This window comes from Ranitomeya variabilis, chromosome 5 (genome assembly GCF_051348905.1).
Source record: "Ranitomeya variabilis isolate aRanVar5 chromosome 5, aRanVar5.hap1, whole genome shotgun sequence".
NCBI classification, from domain to species: Eukaryota; Metazoa; Chordata; class Amphibia; order Anura; family Dendrobatidae; genus Ranitomeya; species Ranitomeya variabilis.
The window spans coordinates 475,229,329-475,249,305 of NC_135236.1; the positions used below are offsets into that span (position 1 = coordinate 475,229,329).

Below are 19,977 nucleotides of genomic sequence, written 5' to 3' on the forward strand. Positions count from 1 at the left end.
GGCTACGATCACTCTGATTGGCTGTTGAAAGTGAAACAGCCAATCAGAGCAATTTGTAATATTTCACCAATGAAAAGTGGTGAAATATTACAATCCAGCCATGGCCGATGCTGCAATATCATCGGCCATGGCTGGAAACCCTGATCTGCCCCCGCCACCTATCTCCTCCCCAGTCCTCCGTCCTGTCCCGTACTGTGCTCCGCTCCCCTCCGTCCTCCTGTCCGCTTCCCCGTCCTCCTGTCCACTCCCCCGTGCTCCAATCCACCCCCCGTGCTCCGATCCCACCCCCTCATACTTACCAAGCATCCCGGTGTCCGTCCGTCTTGTCCATGGGCGCCGCCATCTTCCAAAATGGCGGGCGCATGCGCAGTGCACCCGCCGAATCTTTTAGCTGGCAGATTCGTCACAGTGATCAAAATAAAAGAAATAGCAAATGAACCCCCCCTTTATCTCCCCCATAGGTAGGGACAATAATAAAATAAAGAAAATATATTTACTTTTATTTTTCTACTAGGGTTAGGGTTGGGCTAGGGTTAGGGCTAGTGTTAGGGCTAGGGTTAGAATTAGGGTTAGGGCTAGGGTTAGGGCTAGGGTTAGAATTAGGCTATGTGCACACGGTGCAGATTTGGCTGCGGATCCACAGCGGATTCGTAGCAGTTTTCCATCAGGTTTACAGTACCATGTAAACCTATGGAAAACCAAATCCACTGTGCCCATGGTGCGGAAAATACCACGCAGAAATGCTGCGTTGTATTTTCCACAGCATGTCAATTCTTTGTGCGGATTCCGCAGCATTTTACACCTGTTCCTCAATAGGAATCGAAGGTGAAATCGGCACAAAAAACACTGGAAATCCGCGGTAAATCCACAGGTAAAACGCAGTGCCTTTTACATGCGGATTTTTCAAAAATGGTGCGGAAAAATCTCACACGAATCCGCAAAGTGGGCACATAGCCTCAGGGTTAGGGTTGGAACTAGAGTTAGGGTTGGAATTAGGGCTAGGGTTGGAAATAGGGTTAAGATTAGGCTTGTGGTTAGACTTATGGTTAGGGGTGTGTTGGGGTTTGGGGTTGTGGTTAGGGTTGGGATTAGCGATGGGATTAGGGTTAGGATAAGTGTTAGGGTTGGGATTAGGGTTAGGGGTGTGTTGGGGTTAGGGTTGTGGTTAGGGGTGTGTTGGGGTTAGTGTTGGAGGTAGAATTGAGGGGTTTCCACTGTTTAGGTACATCACGGGTCTCCAAACACAACATGGCACCACCATTGATTCCAGCCAATCTTGCGTTCAAAAAGTCATACTCAGGAAAAACTGGGCAACAACTATTGGGGTCCAATTTCTCCTGTTACCCTTGCGAAAATAAAAAATTGCTTGCTAAAACATAATTTTTGAGGAAAGAAAAATTATTTTTTATTTTCACGGCTCTAAACTTCTGTGAAGCACTTGGGGGTTCAAAGTGCTCACCACATATCTAGATAAGTTTCTTGGGGGGGTCTAGTTTCCACAATGGGGTCACTTGTGGGGGTTTCTACTGTTTAGGTACATCAGGGGCTCTGCAAACGCAACGCGACACCCACAGACCATTCCATCAAAGTCTGCATTTCAAAACGTCACTACTTCCCTTCCGAGCCCCGACGTGTGCCCAAAAAGTGGTTTACCCCCACATATGGGGTATCAGCGTACTCAGAACAAACTGGGCAACAAATATTGGGGTCCAATTTCTCCTATTACCCTTGTGAAAATAAAAAATTGCTTGCTAAAACATAATTTTTGAGGAAAGAAAAATGATTTTTTATTTTCACGGCTCTGCGTTATAAACTTATGTGAAGCACTTGGGGGTTTAAAGTGCTCACACATCTAGATTAGTTCCATGGGAGGTCTAGTTTCAAAAATGGGGTCACTTGTGGGGGAGCTCCAATGTTTAGGCACACCCTGGCTCTCCAAATGCGACATGGTGTTTGCTAACGATTGGAGCTAATTTTTCATTCTAAAAGTCAAATGGCGCTCCTTCACTTCCGAGCCCTGCCATGTGCCCAATCAGTGGTTTACCCCCACATATGAGGTATCTGTGTACTCAGGAGAAATTGCCCAATAAATTTTAGGATCCATTTTATCCTGTTGCAAATGTGGAAATGAACAAATTGAGGCTAAAAGAAATCTTTTGTGAAAAAAGTACTTTTTCATTTTTACGGATCAATTTGTGAAGCACCTGGGGGTTCAAAGTGCTCACTATGCATCTAGATAAGTTCCTTGGGGGGTCTAGTTTCCAAAATGGGATCACTTGTGGTGGAGCTCCAATCTTTAGGCACACAGGGGCTCTCCAAACGCGACATGGTGTCCGCTAAAGATTGGAGCCAATTTTTCATTGAAAAAGTCAAATGGCGCTTCCGAGCCCTGTCGTGCGCCCAAACAGTGGTTCCCCCCCACATATGCGGTATTGGCGTACTCAGGATAAATTGTACAATAACTTTTGGGTTCCAGTTTCTCCTTTTACCCTTGGGAAAATAAAAAACATTGTTGCTAAAAGATCATTTTTGTGACTAAAAAGTTAAATGTTAATTTTTTCCTTCCATGTTGCTTCTGCTGCTGTGAATGTGGTTTTGAGCACCTTGACAGGTGAAGTTTTTAGAATGGTGTCATTTTTGGGTATTTTCAGCCATATAGACCCCTCAAACTGACTTCAAATGTGAGGTGGTCCAAAAAAAAAAAAAGGTTTTGTAAATTTCGTTGTAAAATTTTCGCCAAATTTCCATTTTTTTCACAAATAAATGCAAAAATTATTGACCTAAATTTACCACTAACATGAAGCCCAATATGTCATGAAAAAAACAATCTCAGAACCGCTAGGATCGGTTGAAGCGTTCCTGAGTTATTACCTCATAAAGAGACACTGGTCAGAATTGCAAAAAACGGCCAGGTCATTAAGGTCATTAAGGCTGGGTCATGAAGGGGTTAATATTGAGTATTAATTAATTACAGAGAACTGTATATATTAGTATTTCTATACTCATACAAATTAATAAATTATGGTCTATCTTTCTATATGTACTGTAGCTCTAAATACGATATACAGTTAGGACCATATATATTTGGACAGAGACAACATTTTTCTAACTTTGGTGGTAGACATTACCACAATGAATTTTAAACAAAACAATTCAGATGCAGTTGAAGTTCAGACTTTCAGCTTTCATTTGAGGGTATCCACATTAAAATTGGATGAAGGGTTTAGGAGTTTCAGCTCCTTAACATGTGCCACCCTGTTTTTAAAGGGACCAAAAGTAATTGGACAATTGACTCCAAGGCTATTTCATGGACAGGTGTGGGCAATCCCTTCGTTATGTCATTCTCAATTAAGCAGATAAAAGGCCTGGAGTTGATTTGAGGTGTGGTGCTTGTATTTGGAAGGTTTTGCTGTGAAGTAAACATGCGGTCAAAGGAGCTCTCCATGCAGGTGAAACAAGCCATCCTTAAGCTGTGAAAACAGAAAAAACCCATCCGAGAAATTGCTACAATATTAGGAGTGGCAAAATTTACAGTTTGGTACATCCTGAGAAAGAAAGAAAGCGCTGGTGAACTCATCAATGCAAAAAGACCTGAGCGCCCACGGAAGACAACAGTGGTGGATGATCGCAGAATAATCTCCATGGTGAAGAGAAACCCCTTCACAACAGCCAACCAAGTGAACAACACTCTCCAGAAGGTAGGCGTATCAATATCCAAATCTACCATAAAGAGAAGACTGCATGAAAGTAAATACAGAGGGTTCACTGCACGGTGCAAGCCACTCATAAGCATCAAGAATAAAAAGGCTAGACTGGACTTTGCTAAAAAACATTTAAAAAAGCCAGCACCATTCTGGAAGAACATTCTTTGGACAGATGAAACCAAGATCAACCTCTACCAGAACGATGGAAAGAGAAAGGCGTGTGGCAAATGCATGGTACAGCTCATGATCCAAAGCATACCACATCATCTGTAAAACACGATGGAGGCAGTGTGATGGCTTGGGCATGCATGGCTGCCAGTGGCACTGGGTCACTAGTGTTTATTGATGATGAGCCACAGGACAGAAGCAGCCGAATTAATTCTGAGGTCTTCAGAGACATACTGTGTGCTCAGATCCAGCCAAATGCAGCCAAACTGATTGGTCGTCGTTTCATACTACAGATGGACAATGACCCAAAACATAAAGCCAAAGCAACCCAGGAGTTTATTAAAGCAAAGAAGTGGAATATTCTTGAATAGCCAAGTCAGTCACCTGATCTCAACCCAATTGAACATGCATTTCACTCGTTAAAGACTAAACTTCAGACAGAAAGGCCCACAAACAAACAGCAACTGAAAACCACTGCAGTGAAGGCCTGGCAGAGCATCAAAAAGGAGGAAACACAGCGTCTGGTGATGTCCATGAGTTCAAGACTTCAGGCAGTCATTGCCAACAAAGGGTTTTCAACCAAGTACTAAAAATTAACATTTTATTTAAAATTATTGAATCTGTCCAATTACTTTTGGTCCCTTTAAAAACAGGGTGGCACATGTTAAGGAGCTGAAACTCCTAAACCCTTCATCCAATTTTATTGTGGATACCCTCAAATGAAAGCTGAAAGTCTGAACTTCAGCTGCATCTGAATTGTTTTGTTTAAAATTCATTGTGGTAATGTCTATAACTAAAACTAGAAAAATGTTGTCTCTGTCCAAATATATATGGACCTAACTGTATATATATATATATAGAGAGAGAGAGAGAGATGCCCCTTCAATATCATGTTATAGGAGTAGATGCTATATATTTTATTTTATTCAGAGAACTGGTTATTTGGGCCATGGCCACTGGTGTGGATCTGGCCATGAATGTGTTGTCGCTTTTCATTCTAGTTACTGAATAATGAGGTCACATACCTTCCTATGACAGGGAGCGAATACTTTTCTATTGAGTAGTTCCATGCAGTAAGTACAATTATCCTCTGTGCAGTTTCTTACTGGACGTCTTGTGGTAACATCAATAGATTTCTCTATTTCCCAGCTTTTAATAAAGGCTTCTACATCTTCTTTGTTTGTTATTATTGTTCTATTTTGCATCTTTAAGTCATCATTGGGATCACCATTGCATATTCCTAGAAGAGGCATGAGTGATAATAATGAAAAGACTTCTTTACAGTCTGCACAAATTCTTCACTGGGCATAGTGTAAGACATCTTAACAGTTACAGAGCATCGAGGGAGACTCCTGAAGTAAAATTGCTGTAATTTATTGTAGGCTAACGGTTGTAAAATCGAGAAAGCTTTGTGCAGATCTTCTCACATTTGGAATAATTGTCTCATCCATAGAATGTACCTGCATTAAGGGGTTGTCTCCTTATTCATTATTGTAATAGATTTGTTGGGTACATGATTTTGTGGCACTTACTAATATATAACTGTTAAAGTTTCTCCTTCTGCACTGGTTCCTCACAGACTGTACAGTTCTACTTTAAACAAATTGACCTGTCCACTAGGGCATTTAGCTTGATAAAGCTCCCCATTGATTAAATCTTGTTTTTGACTATGTTCCTCAGTTATTAGCACAGGATCTGATGCTACAATGCACAATCACTGGCTTGTTAGCTTGGCACCAATTTCTAAGCTACCGTTGATCTATGTAATTCAACAATTTGGCATTATCTTGCAAATAGACTGTGAAACAAAATTGGCAATGTCTGTTCAAAATTTTATATTCACATATGATATCTTTAGCTTGGGATTTAATTATAAATTCTGTGACATGAATTTCTACATTTATCAAGACCAGTACAGTGTGATATGCAGGCTTGGAGTGGCCTACGGGAGAACAGGAGAATCCTCCGACAGGTCCCTGTGAAGTAGTGCTGATGAACAGTGCTATTGCACTTGATTTATTACTAGTAGAAAAAGGTATCAACTAATCATTCAGTAAATGGGCTAGCCAAATTAATATTTCATAGAAGCAAAATGACATTTGCGTATTAGGGTCAGGTCATTTCTGCAAGTAGCTGAACAGTGGGCCCCAAGAGTCATTGTTTTTGGTGGGCCTTTGCCAGTCCAGTCCAACATTGATGACATATAAGATATTAGATTGTATTGCACAATTTCTATATCATAACTCTATAATTAGGAATGATGAGGACACATTCTGTATACAGCTTCATCACATCCTATAAAAGCTATATGATGGTACTTTGCTAGTAATATACATTTATAATAGCAAGTTAATTAGCTCTATTATCACATTTTCTACAAGCATAAATGTAACTGAAAATTGTGCAGAAACTGTCATACAATTTTCTTGTATATTGCATAGACTTCTTGTACTCTTGCTTCCTACTAATATTGGCTTATCAGTTTAGTGCAGTCTTTATGTAATAACTTTTATCTTTCCAGGTAGTGCTTACCACATAGGCCTTCAGTCTTGGTGGACTGGTTGGAATGAAGACCATACTGTATATCTATAATGCCAGTGACGTGAGTCCATTTAATGCTGACACCTGCTGGTGTGTTAATTACATACATAGCTCCAGTGTCTTGGATACATAGACCTTGCTTTGAAAAAGGTAAGGGTTGAAGTATTGAATTCACTTCTACCTGAAACAACAGAAGTATAAACATAAAAATATCAATCCTGAAAGAAAAGGGTGAATTTCAAGTACCCTGGAATGTATTTTCTTTTCCTTTCTTTTTCTCACTCAATTCACATAAATCTTATAAGGTGGATATGAGTTTTACCACAGTTATATGTCTTTTAGTATTAAGGTTTCATGTTTTCTATTTGACGTTAATCCAGTGGTGTAACTTTAACCTTTAACCTTTGACCACAATGCAACATCCCAAACAGGACCCCCAACTATCAACTAATCGGGGTCTTTAATTGCACGTGCAGGTCAAAGAGACTTTTAGTCCCAATTAAGCTTCAGTGTGACTGAAATCCTTGTAACCACTATAGTTAATCCGCTTTAGCCAATAGTCTACAAAGCTTGGAGAAGCAATAGGCACCTAAGAATTCCGTAAGCCTTGTACTGTACCTCGGAATGCCTCTGATAGCAATTTTCGCTAGAAAGCCATAAAGCCTCCATCCACTGTACTGCACAGGTTGTGTCTATGAACCTTTCATCAATCTATTTAAGATTTATATACATTTCAATTTCAAGACAGTCCTAGATATTATTAATAGATACTTAGATACGTAATTTTTTATTTTTCTTAACTGATGCTCACCCTCCTGTCCAAACGATTTATGAGTACTTGAAAATTTGATGTTGTCACATTCAGCTTCTTAAAACATAATCCTGAAGTACCTCCAGCTGCAACCTGTAAAAACATTACAAAAAGATATTATATAGATATTGCTATGAACTCAGATAGATATTTTCTTGGATCATTTAGCTTTTTATCTTTTATCTTTTACAGCTTGCATGCAATCCAATGCACAGCACGTGATTTGATTCCATTCATTCTGGTTGGCTCGAACTCCAGCCCTTCTATCTCATCTCCAAAATACTTCTTTAAGCTCAAATCAAATTTGGCTGCAGTTGATTTAATTCGATCCTAGTTTAGATGAGGATTCAGAAGAGGAAAGAGTAGGGCTCGAAGCCGGGGAGAAAGGTTTCTCTGACAAACTCAAGCAACCAAGAGAACATAATTGAGCAGCTTTCAGCCTTTTCAGCCTTGCGCAGGCGTGTACTCCGGAGGACAGAGAATGAACTTCAATCCAATATTGCGGCCAGCATGCAGCCAGCGGGTAAGGAAAGGTTGAATCAAACACCCGAAAACCCTGCCCATATGACCCAAAACCGGTCCCGCCAAATTCAGGTGACAGGTTCCCTTTAAGATCCCCTCTGTCACCATACTGGAGTGGCACCAAAAGTATGACTTATCACAAACCTGTACAACTTAGTAGCCTACTTATGTGTATAGCCAATAGCATTATTGTCTTGCAATACTGAGGTTTTGAGTTTGTTTCTCCTGGATTCTTGTACAACACTCCAAAACATATCCGAGAGGATACTTGGCCTTGTATTAAATAGTCCATAGTATATGTGAAAAAGGGATAATAGATTGTGACCCCATTAGGAACAAGGATGGATGTGAGAAATGATAATCTCTGTGTAAAGAAGACCTGACAAAACTTTGGCAAACAGACTAAATAAAAGTGAAAAGTGATGCCCAGTCAAGCAATTAGTCATAGTTTTTACCAAATGAAAAGATTACTCACCAACTTTCGTATAGAATTTACACTCTAGAAAACAAAAAGCGCAAACATTCAAGTTAGAACTGTTTTCCTCCAACCATAGTTGTTGTAGATTTATATAATATACTGTATTTTTATATCTTAATTATATTCTGTTTAAATGCATGTATCCATTTGGTATTTTTCAAATGGAACCAACAAATATGATGCTCCAGATTCTCAACTAGATCAAAGGAAGGTCAAGTTTATAGGTTCTCTAATCAACCAAACTGTTTTCAGCTGTGCTAACATACTTGCACAAGGGTTTATAAGGGTATTCTAACAATCCATTAGCCTTCTTACACAGTTAGCAAGCACAAAGTACCATAAGAACACTGGAGTGATGGTTGTTGGAAATGGGCCTCTATACACCTATGCAGGCGTTTGCAGCTAGAATAGTCATTTACCACATTAACAATGTATAAGAGTGTATGTCTTAAAGGGCCACTGTCACCCCCCTCCAGCCGTTATAAACCAAAAGAGCCACCTTGTGCAGCAGTAATGGGCAATCACATGGCAGTGACGTCATCGCAGGTCCTACAGCTATTTGCTGTGCAGCAGATCCATCCTGGTGTTCTGTGGATGTCTTTTGTTCTCTGGTATCAGCCATTACATCAGACGGACAGAGCTTACTGCGTCTGCGCAGGACACCAGTACACAGCGCAGGCGCCGGTTTTGAAACGATAACAGCGCTGAGGGGGCGGCGCCGAAAGCGCAGGAAGATGTGAGTGACGGCAGAGGAGCTGGCCAAGCTGGGGAGTGAGGACCCGCCTACCTGGCTAGAGACAGGAATTGTGGCTAAGTATAAAAACATTTTATTTGGGGTATACTTGAACCTAAAACTAAAAGAGCCACCTTGTTAGAATGCAGCATTACTGCTGCACAAGGTGGCTCTTTTAGTTTATAATGGCTGGAGGGGGGTGACAGTGGCCCTTTAATCATTTAATGTTAGCTTCATTGGAAAAAACTGTGCTTTTCTTTCAAAAATAAGGAAATTTCTAAGTGACCCTAAACTTTGGAATGATAGTGTATACTGATATTTAAAAGTTTTTTTAACCACTGAAGGTGTTAGGGCTGGTGGAACGCACCGAGTATATTTAGATATTATTGGTGCGTTCGCAGCCCGGGGTCCACCGTGCAGGAGACCAACCTGCTGCTAGCAAATTGCGGCATGATATGGTGGTAGAAGCAAACTCTGTTACTTCACAGAGTCGCACAGAAGGGAAAATGCTGTGCCCTGTTAGCGTCACAGGGGAACACAGCTGCCTAACAGAGCAAAAGCAATCAGTGGTCAGGGAGTAGCAAGCACACAAACACCTCCTCTCCGGTGGAGCTGGAATTCTAATGGCTTTACGCCAGCCCTGAATTCACCATACAAACTCCTCACCGGAGGTGCAGGTATTCTAGTGGCTAATTTCAGCCAGACCCTGACCACAAAGTTGCTACAGTACCTGAGCAACTTCAGGACCTTCCCAGAGGACCAATGAGAGCTGCCACAGTACCTGAGCATGTGACCCCCGACCTCCAATGAGAGGTCTTACCCCAGGCATGCTCAGAAGGGGAAAAGCAGGACTTAGTCCCAGAGACGTCTGCTCGCCACTGACCAGTACTGGCTACAATGGATAGGCAGCAGTAACCATTTGCACAGTATCAGGCTGAGCCAGACGCTGGGACAGACATCTCCGCTGAGCAGGCTCCACTGTGGCTGGAGAAGAGTGGGAGACTGCAGCGGAGATGGTTCGAGATCCCCCCTGTGCAGAGGCGGGAACTCGACCCCTAACAGAAAGTTTTCAAATTGTGACTAATGAAAAATCTGCATTACCCAAACAATATATTTCTGAACATTTTTACTGTAATGTGTATTCATAATAAATAATTGTAATTTTTTTTCATTTCCATACAGATAAATTGTAGTAAATAGACTGTACAACTTACCAAACTTGGAGGACATTTTTCTATATGGGCAACAATAGTTTCCTTTGGAAGTCTGACCAAGATATATGGTGCAGCGTTATAAAGTGCAATATTATTTCCATCAAATGTTATGATACTCAATTCTGATAACACGGAACATTGGCCTAAAAGAAGACATTTATGTAATTTATTGAAAATTCTTTAAAAAAAATCAATAGTTTGAAATAGTTAGTTATTTGAATATTATATTTTTGAAGTGTCCCGTAATTTGAACATCTGATGCATCACATGAGCAAAATCAAAATATATCATTTGAACCATGAGCAGGAACCAAAGGGTTGCTTACAGTTGATAGTTGGAAAGATTAAAAAAAACTGCATATCTTTCAAGAAATTTGAATCATTTTTAAATTTAACTGCAAAAAAGTAATTTATGCCAGCTATATGGAGGAGTTGATTTAATCGAAAATGTTGCACCTTTTTTCCTATACTTGACATAGTAGCATAATGTATATGACTACATAACAACATTCACCTTCTAGTCCATTTTCAAATTTGGTAAGTGAGAAGGGTCATAAAACATTTTGGAGATTTTGCCACATGCTCAGATGTGCCTTTTTGAAACTGTGCATTTAAGATCTCGTATATCCCAGTAAAAAAAAATGTGGAGGAGCAAAGACATTTATTAGACTGTCGAGTGTTACATTTTTGATAATCGCTTAGACTCCACTTTGCAAACTAAAATTAATGTTAAAGCGTACCCGTAATTTTAGGTGATTGTTCAGAATAGACTGGATGTTCGGGTAAGGCTGGTAAGGCCGAACAGCTAAAAAAAAATTCTGTCTGGGTACCAGAATAGTACCTGAACCCAAACTCGGACCCCATTCACTTGAATGGGGGCCCCAAACATCTAGTGTTTGCCATGCTGTCATATGCATGACAACGCGGCAAACACTACCTATGATCAGCAATAAAATCATTACCGCCAGTGAGAGCGCTGCAGTTCCCATGCTGTCAAATGACAGCATGAGCCCGCAACTGTGACCAAAGGTAAAAAGTTTACCTCCGGTCACTGGCTTCAGCTCATGAGACTACTACTCTTATAAGCCTATGCCTGCTGCCACTTACAGCAGCGAGAGCAGGCGGCGGCTGATGGGAGTATTCATCAGCCAGCACCTGTGCTCTGAATAAATAATTTTTTTAAAAACACAGAGTTAGTTCCCCTGTATTTTTTATGACCAACCAGGCAAAACTGACTGCTGCTGCTGCTGCGACCCTCAGCTGTCAGCTTTAGCAAGGCTGGTTGTCAAATATAGAGGGATCCCCATCCCATTTTTTAAAATTATTTAAATAAATAATTTAAAAAAACGTGGTGGATTGCCCCTCATTTTTGACAACCAGCTAAGCTATTCTCAGGCTGGTAAAGTCCTTTAGTTGAAATAAAAATACACACTTTTACTTTTTAACTTAAAAATAACAATTTCAGTTATACTCACCTAATGTCCATTCCACTGAAGCCATGGTCTCCTGTAAAAAAACTAAACTAAAAAACAACTATCCCTTACCTGTCCAACGTTCTGTTCAATGCCATAATCCATGCCTGGGGATAAACAGTTTTGAACCTGGATGTTGCCAAGATGCAACTATCCAGGCTGAAAACCACTAAAGAATGAGCTGATGCGAGCGCAGCCTCAGTGACTAGCGGTGACGTCATCGAGGTTACCGCAGGTCACTGAGGCTGCATTCCCATTTGGGCCTCTGAACTTTGGTGACCTTGGTGACCTTGGTGAGATCACTGCTAGCACAGTGAAAAAAAGTCTCACGGTGCAGTGGTGAGTTCACTGCAGGTCACCGAGATAAACTTTACTGTGTGGGTTCGTCCATCTCTAATTATGAACTGAGAGGCGCACCTCAAGCTGCACTTCCAATTGTAACCAGGGACAGGAAAGGAATTTTCAATGACTTAGGAGATGATAAAGTTTTGGCTTTCAATTATCTAATCATGCATCTAAATTCACATATACAAACGTGCTTCAAACAAGAAAATGAAGCAGAGCTAGCAAAACAAAACCTTCTTCATAGGCCTATATAAAGACCTCAAATAAAGGCCCAAATCCAAACTAACAGCCCCGTATATGCATATGAGGCACTTAGTTTGGGCCCAGACACCCACAGTCAATCCAGGCATTACAGTGCATGCAAAGAATGCGCCTACACAGACTTAGACACCGATTCATCAAAACCAGCATTGTTCATGCTAGACTTGATGAGGGATTATGGTGAAGTCAGAGGCGCCTAGCACACACCTCTGATTCAGATTCATCTTAAAAGTGGCTTTCGCCTCACCACAATTGTTACTCCTAACTGGAGTAAGATTTGTGACTTGAGATACGCCACAAAATCTTCATGAATTATACAAGCAGACATTGCCACATTTCAGCCCGCCTCACCCCAGCTTTGCTCATTTTGGAGGAACTGGCTGAACCTTGTGTGAAAACTACAAAAGTCGCCGATGCGCAAAAGATTGGGACTTTTCAAAGTGTTTTACTCCATATAACGTACAAATTGCCAGATGGCAAATAAACCCTAACTAAAGATTCTAAGATTAAAAAAGTAACTTTTATTAAACTATAACAATAATAATGAGATTGTGCTCGTTTATGGGAGTTGAAATTGGAACAACAATTTCATTGTGAGGGGAGGAATTATATTCACCACTAATGGCTATTACAGTAAGTTGGGCCATTACTATCTAATATGGACTCTATATTTTTAAACAAGCACAATCTCATTAATATTGTAAAAGTTTAATAAAAGCTACTTTTTAATCTTACAATCTTTAGTTAGGGTCCATTTGCCATACGGCAACTTGTTAATTATATTGTTAAACCCTACGCTGATTGTATCTTGAACAATTTCGATAACTAGATTTCTAGCATAAACACTTTGATTAATTGGGGCCTTTGTATTTCTATTTATTACAATATATAGCACAACAAGAGAAAAGCTGCCATTATAATGTAATAGCAACTTTCTTTTCTGTGGCACACGCCAAAGTACCAAAAATTGTTAGCAATATGCTTGAAAACACCAAATACTAAATTATTTAATAAAAAACTTACAAGGACATTCCCATTCTGGACAGCAGCTGTCACTGTTCACTTGGACAGGCATCCCACGAAAGCCACAATCGGGTTTCTCCACATTTTTTTGACAATTACTTGATACATTATATAACATCCATCCCATGTTGATACAAACATACTGACTGCATGGATCTAGTGGCTCAATGTACCTTGGCTGTGAAAGAAAAATATGTAAAACATGTAGTAACATTCTGCATTATTCATAAATTACATTTATTATTTATACGTTTCACTGTACGTCCTGAATCAGTGAAAAGCCCATTGTAAATATAGTGAAATTCCCATAATCGTTACTATGTACATTGCATTGATAATTGAATCAATTCATATTTTACCTGATCATTATACTAGTAAGTACAATATTCATCTTCTAAAAAAGATTATCCTGTACATTTTTGCTATTCCTGTACAAATTAAATTGAGGGAGTGTAATCTTTTTGTCATTTTGCTTGGACATTTAGGGCAATACAAGTACGGTCACTATAAAAACAGTAAGCCTGATCACATCAGAAGCTCAATCACATCATTTACCTTCAGATTTATAGTTCATCTGCATGTACAGTACAGACCAAAAGTTTGGACACACTTTCTCATTTAAAGATTTTTCTGTATTTTCATGACTATGAAAATTGTACATTCACACTGAAGGCATCAAAACTATGAATTAACACATGTGGAATTATATACTTAACAAAAAAGTGTGAAACAACTGAAAATATGTCTTATATTCTAGGTTCTTCAAAGTAGCCACCTTTTGCTTTGATGACTGCTTTGCATACTCTTGGAATTCTCTTGATGAGCTTCAAGAGGTAGTCACCGGGAATGGTCTTCCAACAATCTTGAAGGAGTTCCCAGAGATGCTTAGTACTTGTTGGCCCTTTTGCCTTTACTCTGCGGTCCAGCTCACCCCAAACATCTCGATTGGGTTCAGGTCTGGTGACTGTGGAGGTCAGGTCATCTGGCGTAGCGCCCATCACTCTCCATCTTGGTCAAATAGCCCTTACACAGCCTGGAGGTGTGTTTGGGGTCATTGTCCTGTTGAAAAATAAATGATGGTCCAACTAAACGCAAACCGGATGGAATAGCATGCCGCTGCAAGATGCTGTAGTAGCCATGCTGGTTCAGTATGCCTTCAATTTTGAATAAATCCCCAACAGTGTCACCAGCAAAGCACCCCCACACCATCACACCTCCTCCTCCATGCTTCACGGTGGGAACCAGGCATGTAGAGTCCATCCGTTCACCTTTTCTGTGTCGCACAAAGACACGGTGGTTGGAACCAAAGATCTCAAATTTGGACTCATCAGACCAAAGCACAGATTTCCACTGGTCTAATGTTCATTCCTTGTGTTCTTTAGCCCAAACAAGTCTCTTGTGCTTGCTGCCTGTCCTTAGCAGTGGTTTCCTAGCAGCTATTTTACCATGAAGACCTGCTGCACAAAGTCTCCTCTTAACAGTTGTTGTAGAGATGTGTCTGCTGCTAGAACTCTGTGTGGCATTGACCTGGTCTTTAATCTGAGCTGCTGTTAACCTGCGATTTCTGAGGCTGGTGACTCAGATAAACTTATCCTCAGAAGCAGAGGTGACTCTTGGTCTTCCTTTCCTGGGGCGGTCCTCATGTGAGCCAGTCTCTTTGTAGTGCTTGATGGTTTTTGCCACTGCACTTGGGGACACTTTCAAAGTTTTCCCAATTTTTCGGACTGACTGACCTTCATTTCTTAAAGTAATGATGGCCACTCGTTTTTCTTTGCTTAGCTGCTTTTTTCTTGCTATAATACAAATTCTAACAGTCTATTCAGTAGGACTATCAGCTGTGTATCCACCAGACTTCTGCACAACACAACTGATGGTCCCAACCCCATTTATAAGGCAAGAAATCCAATTTATTAAACCTGACAGGGCACACTTGTGAAGTGAAAACCATTCCCGGTGACTAACTCTTGAAGCTCATCAAGAGAATGCCAAGAGTGTGCAAAGCAGTCATCAAAGCAAAAGGTGGCTACTTTGAAGAACCTAGAATATAAGACATAATTTCAGGTGTTTCACACTTTTTTGTTAAGTATATAATTCCACGTGTGTTAATTCATAGTTTTGATGCCTTCAGTGTGAATATACAATTTTCATAGTCATGAAAATACAGAAAAATCTTTAAATGAGAAAGTGTGTCAAAACTTTTCGTCTGTACTGTACATAATTTAAAATAATGGGTATCATCACATCTTCAAAAGTAGAAACTAATTAAATATTTTTTAGCTCACATATTGAGGGCCTTAAAACAGGGATGTTAAACTCAAATACACAGTGGGACAAAATTTAAACTTGGACAAACTTGATATTGATATTGCTGGCAAACCTTGATATTGACAGAGAAAGAGGTGAATGGAGGGGGGAAATGGGTTGGGGAATTTGCCTAGGGTATGGAGAACCCCAGTACTGCAAGAGAAATTGTGAGGATGGTATATGGCAGTATACATGGGAATGCAAAAGGTATGGTGACTCTCAAATAGAAGGAAATATGGGAAAGTAGAGAACATCAGAAGTACATATACAGCACTGAAATAATAATAATCACAGAATTAAGATTGTAGAGAGTGAAAAACAGATCTCAATACATAGGGAAAGGATAACAACAATGTAAAAAAATAAACAGAAATAAAATGGAGAAGACATGATGAAATAGAGCAATAAAATAAATCATGGCATGAGCCCAGCTTGTGAAAGAGATAGAGGGCAGTAGGTGCTATGCGTGCTGAACTGTATGGGAGAACACAAGGGGAGTGCTCACTGATGTAGGGAGAAGATGACGGGACTTCTGGCTCAAGTGAATGGGTCATAGCTGAGAGCACGTTATGGGGCGTGCTATAAACAGCTTTATATTAACCATGGAGTGTGTCAGATTGGAAATGCAGGCTTGGTAGTCTTAGCGGTGCGTGGACTGTCTACCGGAAGGTCAGCTCTAGTAGGTATTTGGTATTTTTCACTTTGTCTCAGTCAAACTTTTCCCATGTACTTAATGGTATCAATGACCATTACAGGTCCGCTTACAAAAAAACTGGACCAACAATTTTTTTGGTTTTTAAAATTAATATATCATCGCCATAGTATTATTAATCCATAGGCTAAAGTTGGCTTGTCCTAAAGTAAACACCATAAAAAAGAAACCTGAACAATAATGGATTTTTATTTTTCACTACTTCCCACAAAGAATGTTTTTTCTTTTTTTTCAGCAGGTTGTATGATAAATTAAATGGTGGCATTCAAAACCACAATGTATCCTGTAAAAAATAAGCCATCCTATGACTGTCGAAAAATGTAAATTAAAACTTTGGAGATAATTAGTGATGAGCGAATATACTCGTTAGTCGAGATTTCTCGAACACGCTCGGGGGTCCTCTGAGTATTTTTTAGTGCTCGGAGATTTCGTTTTTCTTGCCGCAGCTTAATGATTTACATCTGTTCGCCAGCATAAGTACATGTGGGGGTTGCCTGGATGCTAGGGAATCCCCACATGCACTTATGCTGGCTAATAGATGTAAATCATTCAGCTGCGGCAAGAAAAACTAAATCTCTGAGCACTAAAAAATACTCAGAGGTCATCCGAGCATGCTCGAGAAATCTCGACTAATGAGTATATTCGCTCATCACTAGAGATAATTCATCAAGATTGGTATTTTTCATAACGATCTTTTATGAGGGGCTGAGGTCATGTGCGAGGTATCTGATCCATAAGTATCATGTACTTATGCGTGTGCCTTACCACAAATCTTACTCCAGTCAATGACTGGAGTAATATTTGTTGCATAAGTTATGCCACCACGCTTCATGAATTTGACCAGTGAAGGTCGCCACACACTGTCACACTCCTGTCCTTCTCTAGCTCCACCCACTTTGCCTGAGCTAATTGAAATTGGTGTGAAAATATAAAAAAAATTGTACAGCCTCACACTGCATAACAATTTTGCATCTTTTCAAAGCTTTTTATGCCAGTTTTCCAAACGTTTTGATGAATTGGGACATGAACAGGGCAATAAAAAAAGAAACGAAAAGTGGAAAAGTGCTAGCATTAGAAAAGGGTAGGTAAACCGATTTAATTTTATTTGAAAGGCTACACACAACTCATCCTAATTAAATGTTTACAATAAACATCAGGAAATGCTGTAGTAGCATATATCACCCACCATGCATTCAGAGGAACTGCTAGTGTGCACCATGGTTCCGAATGAATAGTAATCTGCTGATGCTGTAAGATTTGCCATAAACTCTGTTGCTGTTTCTGAGCTCAAGGATTCAGTGGTAGAGGGCAAAACAGATGAAGCAGATAACATATGTAACGATAATGTAGTTCCCAACTGTGTTGGTTCTGTAGCATTAGATATGGTCTCCAAAATTTCCACCGAAGGAATGTCAGACATGTCTGTCAATGTCTTATTAGTTACTAAAGAGGAATATGCTGGTTGAGTAATGCCTATGGTGCTTTCTTTCACAGTTTGCACAGATAGTGTTAATGGCTTTTCTTTTATTGTGCTCAACAAACTGTGAGTGACATTGACTCTTTTTGTAGTTTCCTTAAAAGCAGAAGCACTGGAGGTTGTCCCATTGATGGTCCCAAGTGTAGATAGTATGGTTGATGACTCTGCAGTGGCAGTCTTAGTAGTAAATTCCGTAGGTGCCGCCAAATGTTTAGTACTTGAGATAGCAGTTGTATACTTCTCTAAATAGCTAGTTGTTGAATCTGTTACTTTGCCATACATATGTGATAAAGTGTCATAAGTCATGGAAGGCAACAAAGTTGTAAACATACTCTCTCTGGGCAATGAAATGGAAGAATCACTTGTAGTTACTTTAATAGTTCTATCTGTTTTTAAAAAAGGACTAATCGATGAACTTGTACCAAATGACTCCATTGTTAAAACTGAATGCTCTGTTGATCTAGTTTCCAAACTATGAGTTGGAGTGTCTTCTGTTGGAAAGCTTGTTCCCAAGTGTTCTTTAACAGTAGTTAAAGTCTTGAATGGGGGCTCTGTACTTTTGGGGAATTTTTTAGTGCTCAGAGTTACAGGTGGCGTCTGGATTAGTGTTGCATTAGTAGTAGACAAAGTTGAGTGTTTAATGGACGTTTTTGTATAGTCTTTTGTTTTAGCTATAATTGTGGGCTTAGATGACTCTAATCTAACCCCCATGTCTGTTGTGAATGTGGTGTTTTGCAGATCTGAAAGTGTGCTTGACATCTGTGCCATTGTTTGACCTATTGTGGATGGAGTTGTAGAAACTTTGAAGGTACTTCCAGAGGTAGAAGATACGAGGACTTTTTCAGATGTAAAACCACTTATTGACAGGGTTGAAAGTTCTTCTTCTTTCATTTTTGTTTGTATTACAGATTTTGTTGTTTGATGTTGATCTGCAAGTGATGTTAAAGTTGGAATAGAAGTTGCAAGTATTCGAGTAAGTGTTGAAGACAAATTAAATGATGGTGAAGTCAATAAAGTTGGTTTACTTCCAGATATTTTCATGTGTGTTGTATATGTAGGCAAGACGGAAACTGTTTTATTCAATTCAGTAGTATGAAACAACATGCTGGTTAATTGCTTCCCATCGGTTATGTTAAAAGTTTTTTGGGTTGACTGGCTACTTTGGAGCTCTTGAGGAGTTGTTCTAGATGTCATAGAGACTTGTTTCAATGATGGACTTAAAGGAGTAGTGAACATACTTGAGGTATGTGACACATATGGCATGCTTGTTTCCATTTGGGAAGATACATATTGTAGTGTTGACAATCTTGAGGTATCTGTGGCTACTGATGAAACAGTACTCTCTGGCATGGATGAATATGGCAACAATGTAACAGACCTTGTTGTCAGCTGAAACAAGCCTTGTGAAAACTGACCTAACATTCTTGTGGGTGTCTTAGTTGTGTCAACAGCTTCTCTTGGAGGCATTGTTTGCAGAGATGCCAAAGATGTTACTGTTTGAAATGATGTGGCATCTTTAATTGAAGGTGTGAATGTTTCTGTTTCAGAAGTAGTTGAAGATCCTTCCCGCATTTCAGGACTGGTTATTTTTGTTGTCTGCTGCGAAGGGCTTGTAGAATAAGTATTTAGTGTTGTTTGGTCATAGTCGCCAGTAAGCAGTTTAAAAGGCGATTCATATTTGTCTGATGTACTCATAATTGAAGATTTTATGTGTGCATGGAGGGTGGTTTTTCTCTCCATTAATGATTGTATTGTAGAAGGTGTTGGAATATCAGAAACGTCTAAGGAAGTTGAAGGTGTCATTGTTGGAGATTCTACTGTAGTACTTGACATTGTTGGGGCTTGGCTGGTTTTTGCTGGCTTTGTTGTAAAAGGTAAAACAGTTGATTTTGCTGGGACACCTTAAAAAAAATAAAACAATGTCAATAAAATTATAGTTTACATATGTATTTGTCAATGCCATGGCCAATGATGGAACTATAGCTAATACTATTTATTGTTGTGTTAAAATAGATGAGTAAAATAAAGAACAATTGCACTACTAAGTCATCAGGGCCATAATTAGAGTAGATGCCAGAGTGGCAGTCACACCCATGCCCTTGAACCTAGGGAGAAGTGAAAAAACACTTTGGGCGATATGAGAATAACAATATTATTAAAGATGAGTGATAGTGGCACCCATGTTGGAAATTTTGTAATAGGGTCCATGAGCT

The 19,977-nt window shown here is 39.7% G+C and overlaps 1 protein-coding gene across 1 annotated transcript in view; it reads right to left on the minus strand.

The window, feature by feature from the left end:
• Positions 1-19,977, minus strand: part of OTOGL (otogelin like) — a 332,429-nt gene that overhangs the window by 131,114 nt on the left and 181,338 nt on the right. Inside the window, exons 34-40 of the mRNA XM_077262892.1 lie at positions 17,474-19,665; positions 13,272-13,449; positions 10,172-10,314; positions 8,222-8,245; positions 7,225-7,317; positions 6,405-6,594; positions 4,898-5,112 (exon numbers count right to left, since the gene is read on the minus strand). Coding sequence (XP_077119007.1) covers positions 4,898-5,112; positions 6,405-6,594; positions 7,225-7,317; positions 8,222-8,245; positions 10,172-10,314; positions 13,272-13,449; positions 17,474-19,665 — 3,035 coding nt within the window. The remainder of the gene's footprint in view (positions 1-4,897; positions 5,113-6,404; positions 6,595-7,224; positions 7,318-8,221; positions 8,246-10,171; positions 10,315-13,271; positions 13,450-17,473; positions 19,666-19,977) is intronic.